Consider the following 8,687-nt stretch of genomic DNA (forward strand, 5'->3'; position numbering starts at 1 on the left):
GTGCATAGGAATTTGTTCATAGTTTTTTTTTTTAAAACTATAGTCCGGCCCTCCAACAAGTCTGAGGGACAGTGAACTGGCCCCCTGTTTAAAAAGCTTGAGGACCCATGGCCTAGAGGATACTCTCCACTCCTGGCTTGTGATGGTAGTGAGATTCCCCCATCCTGCTTCTCAGAGGGCTTATTTTCTATGCAGCAGGCTGTCATTCCAGTGTAGCCTGTTCACAAGCACTTACAGATGAATCCTATCAGTATTTCCTCCTATCTCCTTAAGAGACCTATATAGGAAAAGGTTGGTGGGAGTTAAAGAGACATTGATTAGAAGAGCCACTTTAAATAATTCATGCCCATGCACCTGTCATATGTTGGGTTCAGATAATATGCATGTTCATAGCTGTCAGAACAATATTTTTCAATTTTTGTTTTGAAGAGTTTTTATGTAATGAATGAAGTATAGACACAATTTACTTGGCAGCATTTTGATGAATTTTGTGGAATGACACACTGTATGCAAGTTATGTGCACCATATATACTCAAGTATAAGCCAACCCGAATATCAGCTGACGCACCTAATTTTACCACAAAAACTGCATTTAAAAATCTGCTGAAAAACATCTTTGGAGACCGGTGGAACGGTGCGTGAACTTCCTCGGCTCAGCTGAGTGGTGGCTGCAGCTAATGAAGGACACTGGCTGTGGAATTTGTAGCTTTGGCAAAATCGAAATCATGGCAGGTCCAGAAGCTGATGCTCAATTCCAGTTCACTGGTATTAAAAAATATTCCAACTCTTATACTCTCACAGGTAGAATGAATTGTGTTCTGGCCACATATGGGGGCATTGCTCTGCTGGTCCTATACTTCAAGTTAAGACCTAAAAAATCTCCAGCTGTGAAAGCATCTTAAATGCGTTCTCAGCTGCTAAGTTCTCATGCCTGGAGAAGTGAATGTCAACTCACCATATGATACTCAGTTTGTACAATAAATTATGAACCTGGAAAAAGAAAAATACAACTTGGCTTATACATGAGTATATATGGTATATTTTTATTTTTTAACTTGGAAAGGTTTTCACACATAGTACTATGTCATTTTTCATTGGGGGAGGGTGTATATATTTTTTCTACCACCTGTCTGTTAGCTTGAGTCTTAATGTGGTGCTGGAGTATATGCCACCGTTATTGCAAATACTGGCAGGGTCATTCATGGTGGACAGGTTTCAGCAGAGCTTCCAGACTAAAGCAGACTTAGAAAGAGAGGCCTGGTCTTAAAATCAGCCAATGAAAGCTCTATGGCTCATAGCAGAATATTGCCTAATGTAGGCCTGGAAGAAGGAACTCACAATATGAGGGTTAAATTGAAAAGTACTGTTACTAGGTTCCCAGTTAATATATGCGTGGGTTTATTACAAGCAGAACATATTTAAAGGTGTTTGTTATCAGTAGATGAGTGTGGACAGTCTTTGTTTTTTTTTTAAACTAATGTATGTATCTTAAGTCCTGTTAGGGTGTCGCCCCCTCTCTCCCCCCCAAAAAAGAAGTCCAATCAAAGCTGTGGTTTTCAAGGGCTTGCTAAGTTCAAGGCAGAGAAGTCAGCTCAAAAGGTTATGGTGACTGTTTTGGCATTCCAAAGGGTAATCTTCATAGATTATCTTAAAGGACACAATGATCATGGGAGCTTACTATGAAGGAATTTTAAGAAAACTGAAAAGTGCATTAATGAGAAAAGGGGCCAAGGAAATTGGGCTGAGGAATTTTTCTTCCGATTACAACAATGCATCTACCCATTCTTTGAGGGCAGCAAACTCTGTCCTATGAGAATTTTGTTGAGAAACCTTACAGCTATGCTCTTGTTCCTTCAGGCTTTTCTTTGTTCTCCAAACTCGAACAATATTTCAAAGGAACATGATTCAAATTACTTCAGCATGTCAAAATTACCATTTTTATGTGATATAAACAGAGTGCAAAACTCTTTGGAGAGTAACTTTATTATGAAGAACTTAAATGTATTTAAGAAAACACATTTCTTTTGTATAATTTTAAGTGCTATTTAAAAATAATTTTATATGTTCAGAAAATTGTAATGATCATATAGAAACTTGAGACTTCACTTACCCGATTTGTTGATGTGGTTAGTTGCACTGAGTCAGCTCACACCCATGGAAATTAATATTTGAACTTAAAAAAAAACTCTTCAGAGAAGAGTCAGAGAGATGGAAACATTACCTTCAGAAGTGTGTCAATAGACCTCGATCACAAGTCCCCAAAATACCACCCCATTTTTGGAAAACAGTAACACACACACACCGTCAATTAAAACCTTTTTTACTGTAGCCTATAAACCAGGATAAATTGTAGGTAACTGCTTTTGCAGACCTCCCCATCATTCCAGTGCCCCCCAGTTGGGTAGTGTTGCCCATTTGGGGAACCAAAAAGGCTAAACCAAACTCATTGCCATTGAGTTGATGCCGACTCAATAGCGACCCTATAAGATAGAACTGAACTATCTCCTGTGAGCTTCTGAGACCATAACTCCTTATGGGAGTAGAAAACCCTACCTTTCTCCCTTGGAGTGGCTGGTGGTTTCGAACCGTAGACTTCTCAGATTGCAACTCAATGTGTAGCTACTATACCACCAGGGATCCTAACGTAGTAGAAGATAAAACTGAAAATTCTCCTGACGAGAATTCAGAGGAGATGTTAAATGCTAGATTAAGATTACAGATTTTGTTCTGTGTGTACTGTGGAATCATTAGAAAGTTTTGAAAGAAGTTGGAAGTTGTGATAAGATGGACCGCACTTCTCTGTTTTTGTTGTACTGTGGTAGTTTGTGTTGTGCTATGCCACCAGTGTTTCAAATATCAGCAGGTGCACCCAGAGTGAAAGTATTAGTTGAGTTTACAGTCCACTTATGAAAAATTAACCACAGAAAGTCTTAGGAATAGCAGCCGATTATTGTCTGATAACAATGCCTGATACAGCCTGATAGAGAGCTGGAAGATGACCCCTCAGGTTGGAAGGCACGCACAGTAAGACTAGGGAAGAACACCTTCCTCCAAGTAGAGTTTACTTTAATTACATGGATGAAGCAAAACTTTAAAGACCTTTGTTTGTTGATAGGGCACAACTCAAAATGAGAACAAGCTGCAGACATCCATTAATAATCAGAATGTGGAATGTATGAAATAATCTGGAAATTTGGAGGATGGAAGGAAATACATAGGAAGAAGAAGACGGAAGAAATATACAGTCAATGTACCAAAAAGAATTGTTCAACATTCAGTAATTTTGAGAGACAGTTTATGATGTGATATAAAGAAGTGATGGTATTAAAAGAAGTAATCCAGATAGCACTGTAGGAATTAGTAAAAAACAATTTCTTTGATGGAAAAACAATTAAATTCCAGGAATTGATGGAAAGCAATTAAAATGTTTCAATTTTGATGCAAAATTGGAAACAATCACTGGTCTGTTGAGAAATTTGGACAATAGCTAGCCAGCCAGCCAACTGGAAGAGATTTATCTTTGTGCCCATTCCAAAGAAAGATCTATGTGGAATAAACACTTGAAATAAATATTTGAAATTACACAAAATATATAAGCTATTGAGCAATATCATTAATATCATATGCAAGTAAAATTTTAACCGAAGATAATACTCTTGCAGCAGAACATTGACAGATCTATCAGAAATTCAAGCTAGATTCAGAAGAGGGCATATAATAATTATCACTGACATCAGATGGATCTTGGCTGAAGCAGAGAATACCAGAAAGATAGGTACTTGTGGTTTACTGACTATGCAAAGGCATTCAACTGTGTGAGCAAAACAAATTGTGTATAATATTAAAAATGAGGTTCAGAGCACCTCATTGTACTCATGTGGAACCTGTGCCTAGTTGAAGAGGCAGCCCTTCTTCAACAGAACAAAGGGATACTGTGTGATGTAAAATCAGGAAAGGTGTGTTTCAGGGTGGTTCCCTATTCAATCTGTGTGCTAATCAAATAATTAAATAAACTGGTCTCTGAAGAATATGGCATCAGGTTTGGAGGTAGACTTATTGGCATCAGGTTTGGAGGTAGACTTATTAATAACCTTTGCTATGCAGATGACAATCTTGTTTGCTGAAAGTGAAGAGAATTGGAAGCACTTACTGATGAAGATAAAAGAACTATAGCCCTTTTCTTTTTTCTGTCCTTGTTGGTTTGTTTTCTTTTGTTGCTTTTTTTGCTGTCTTGTTTTTGTGCATATTACTGTCTCTGCATGTCTATTTAGATAAGAGAGGCGGGATAAACAATCCGGAGGAGGAAACAATGGGATTGAGGGCAGGGGTGAGGTGGGGTGATGGGCATGGGAGATGAGGAGGTGGGGGAAAGGAAGTGGGTGTTACCAAACCAGGGACAAGGGAACAACAAGGGATCTAAAATCGGTGGCGAGGATGGTGGAGGAGGCCTGGTAGGGCTTGATCAAAGGCAATGTAACTGAGAGGAATTACTGAAACCCAAATTAAGTCTAAACATGATAGTGGGACAAGAGGAAAGTAAAAGGAATTGAAGGAAAGAACTAGGAAGCAAAGGGCACTTATAGAGGTCTAAATACAGGCATGTACATATGTAAATATATTTTTATTTTACTTAATTTTTTTCTAATCATTTTATTAGGGGCTCATACAACTCCTATCACAATCCATACATACATCAGTTGTGTAAAGCGCATTTGTACATTCATTGTCCTCATCCTCAAAACATTTCCTCTCCACTTAAGCCCCCGGCATTAACCTTTAAATATATGTACGTAGATACATTTTCCCCTCCCTTCCCACTCCCCCCTCCCTCATGAGCCCTTGATAATTTATAAATTGTTATTTTGTCATATCTTGCCCTGTCCGACGTCTCCCTTCACCCAATTTTCTGTTGTCCTTCCCCCAGGGAGGAGGTGACATAGAGTTCCTTGTAACCGGTTCCCTCTTTCCAACCCACTCTCCCTCTACCCTCCCAGTATTGCCACTCACAACACCACTGGTCCTGTAGGGATTATCCGCCCTGGATTCCCTGTATTTCCGTAAATGTATTTTTAGATGGTGGGGAAATAGATCTATGTACATATATTTAAAGGTTTTGTATTAAGGTAGCAGATGTACACTGGGCCTCTATTCAAGTACTCCCTCAACACAAGAACACTTTGTTCTATTAAACTGGCATTCCATGATGCTCCTGTTCCCAACATGATTGCTGAAGATAAAGTGGGTACATAAGCCACTGTGGTGAATAAAGCTGATGGTGCCTGGCTATCAAAAAATACAATGCCTGGGGTCTTAAAAGTTTGAAGATAAACAAGCGGCCATCTACCTGAGAAGCAACAAAGCCCACATGGAAGAAGTACACTAGCTTGTGTGATCACAAGGTGTCTATAGGATCAGATATCAGGCATCGAAGACCTAGAACAAAAAAATCATCATTGTGAATGAGGGGGAGTGCAGAGTGGAGACCCAAAGCCCATCTGTAGGCAATTGGACATCCCCTTACAGAAGGGTCACAAGGAAGCGACAAGCCAGTCAGGGTGCAGTATAGCACCTATGAAACATACAGCTTGCCTCTAGTTCTTTGATGCTTCCTCCCCCCTACTGTCGTGACCCAAATTCTGCCTTACAGATCTGGCTTGACCTGGGCATGTACACAGATACAGATAAGAGCTGTAAACAAAGGGAATCCAGGACAGATAAACCTTTCAGGACCAATACTGAAAGTAGCCATACCAGCAGAGTATGGGGGGAGATAGAGGGAACCGATCACAATGATCTAATATAACCCCCTCCCAGCGGGATAGACAACAGAAAGTGGGTGAAGGGAGACATTGGTCAGTGTAAGACATGAAAAAACAATAATTTATAAATTATCAAGGGTTCATGAGGGAGAGGGGGGGAGGGATGGAGGAGGGAAGGGAAAAACAGAAGCTGATACCAGGGCCTCAAGTGGAAAGAAAATGGTTTGAGGGTGATGATGGCAACAAATGTGCTTGACACAATGGATGGATGGATGGATTGTGATAAGAGCTGTTCGAGCCCCCAATAAAGTGATTTTAAAAACCAAAAAAAAACTACAACCTTTAATATGAATTACAACCAATATATAACTGGACCAATATACAACATCATGGTAAACAGAAAATAATTGAAGTTCTCAAGACTTTCATAGTACGTACTTAGATCCATAATCAATTCTCATGGAGGCAGCAATCAAGAAATAAAGGGATGTATTTATTGCATTGGCAAACCTTTGAAGAGCTCCTTAAAATGTTAAAGAGCAAAGATGTCACCCTGATTACTAAGATGTGCCTGACCCAAGCCATAGCATTTTATTCGCCTCATAAGCATGTAAAAACTGGACATTAGGAAGGCCAGAGAAGAATTTATGTACTGGAAATATGGCATTGGTAAAGACTATTTTGAAAATCATGGACTGCCAAAGTGAACAAACAAATTTGTCTTAGAAGTGAAGATGGCAAGACTTGGTATCACATATTTTGGACATGTTATAATGAGAACCAGTCATTAGGAAAGGACATTATACTAGTAGACAGGAAGACTTTTGACAAAATGGATTGGATAGTGGCTGCAACAGAGGGCTCAAGCATAACAGTTGTGAAGGTGCTGCAAAACTAGGTAGTGTTTTGGCCTGTTGTACTTAAGGGTCTCAAATGAGTTGGAGCTGTTTTGAGGGTGGTACCTAACAACAATAGTAACTTGAACAAATGGTGTTAGGGTGTAGGGTGGGATAGATGGGGAAGACAATGAAGGCTGGAAGCTAGTTAGTCTGGTCCAGCTGTCAAAATTAGAAGCAAATTCCTAAAGTTAGGGCAGTAGTAATGCCTATGGAAAGGAGGAATGGTTAGAAATGTATTTACCAGTTTTGGTTAGCAGCATTGCAGGAGAGGAAAGCACTACCTTGGGACTTTTTCACTTTTTTCTCTAGCTGTTTCTCTCTCCCTCATGGATTGTTTACTTGCCTTTCAGGTATCTGCCCTCAGGCCTCTGCTTAAATGTTTACCAGACAACCCAAACAGCACCCCACTTGTTACCCCTTTGTCCTGTTTTGTTTTGTTTTTCTCTATAGAGATATTTCCACCTAATATTTATTTGTTTTATGGGCTCATTTTCCCCATTAGAAATGGGGAAAGGCTCTCTTTTCTTTTCATTACAATGGCTGTAGTAGATGCTTAGCAAATGTTTATTGAATGAATGATGTGGAAAGGTAAGGAATACAGGAGGACAAATAGAGAAAGTAATAGAAATTAGAGGTTCAGAATGATTTGTACCTCATCTTAAAAGACAAGCAGTTCTAAATTTAGGTTTCCTACAAGGGACAAAGAAAGTTGAAACTAATGGGGTGGATAATGTACAGCATGTTGAATGCCCTTACTGCTAATAACAATATCCCTATGACTTGGCAAGATCTAAAGCAGTGGTTCTCACCTTCATAATGATGTGACCCTTTAATACAGTTCCTCTTGTGATGACGCTCAACCGTAAAATTATTTTCGTTGCTTCTTCATAACTTTAATTTTACTACTGTTATAAATCGTAATGTAAATATCTGATATGCAGGTGGTATTTTTATTGTTACAAATTGAATATATTAAAGCATAGTGATTAATCACAAAAACAATATGTAATTATATATTGAAATATTTCTAATTAAAAATAAATGAAATTTTGTCTTGAAGCATGGTGTAGCATAGGTAACAGGCTTCACACTGGGTATTCAGCATGTGGGCGAACCCGCTTGGAGATGGATTGAGGAGCGGTGTCTCGGTTCCTAAGACCATCAGAAATACGTGTTTTCCAATGGTCTTAGGTGACCCCTGTGAAAGGGTCGTTTGACCCCTGGAAGGGTCGTTCGATCCCCAAAGGGGCAAATCCACAGGTTGAGAACCACTGATCTAAAGTATCTTGAAATATGAAACTTAAACACTACTTCATTTATTTTTTGTTTTTTGCTCATTTATTGTTGCCCAATGATTTTGAAAATACTTTCTAAAATCATTGGTTAAAGAGGATGTTATAAGATGGATCTGTTTATTATAGGGTGTGTGTGTGTGTGTGTGTGTGTGTGTGTGTGTGTGTGTGTGTTTTAATTATTTTGGAAAGAAATGAAAGCTGTTAACAGGAACCCAAAAAGGAGCTGCGGCTTATGAACCTAAGATTGCATGAACTTTAGTTACTGCTGGCTAGTGTTGTGTATGTTAGAATGCTTAGCCCTTCGTCACAAAGCATTTCCTTTTACTATTTACTTTGGACTTAAATTTCGTTTTTTAAAAGTTGCTAGGGCCTGTTCTAGAGTGATGAATTAAAGAGACATGATTTCTTCATTTGGAAGGAAAATTATATCAAGTGAAAATTTGAATCTGTACAAAGGGATAAAAAAATAGAAATAGCAATAGTAAGAGAGTAAGTAAATAAAAATATCGTTTGGTCATTATTTGATTTCTTTAGAAGAGAAAAGTTTAAAATAGTGATAACGTTGTAGGACGTATAAAATATATGTAAAATATGTAACAAAACAGTCAGACAAACAAAAAAACCCCACATAGCTCAAAAGACAGGAAGGAGTAGTGGAAATACTCTAAGGGTCTTACGTTTTATGAAGTGATCAAATTTTATGAAGGCTGATTATGTTAAGCCAAAGATATTG

General features: G+C 38.5%; 1 protein-coding gene across 1 annotated transcript; it reads left to right on the forward strand.

Moving 5' to 3' along the window:
* The first annotated feature begins 726 nt into the window (after window positions 1-726).
* LOC115872002 (ATP synthase membrane subunit K, mitochondrial-like) lies at window positions 727-903 on the forward strand. The gene has a single exon (XM_045294170.1). The coding sequence runs from the start codon at window positions 727-729 to the stop codon at window positions 901-903; it is 177 nt and encodes a 58-aa protein (XP_045150105.1).
* The last annotated feature ends 7,784 nt before the right edge of the window (window positions 904-8,687 follow it).

Source organism: Echinops telfairi, unplaced genomic scaffold (genome assembly GCF_000313985.2).
Source record: "Echinops telfairi isolate 266 unplaced genomic scaffold, ASM31398v2 ScPeMD7_3;HRSCAF=10, whole genome shotgun sequence".
NCBI classification, from domain to species: domain Eukaryota; kingdom Metazoa; phylum Chordata; class Mammalia; order Afrosoricida; family Tenrecidae; genus Echinops; species Echinops telfairi.

Bases quoted from the DNA above. Each gene is read 5' to 3' on its own strand.
- LOC115872002 (XM_045294170.1), top strand. From the start codon at position 727: ATGGCAGGTCCAGAAGCTGATGCTCAATTCCAGTTCACTGGTATTAAA.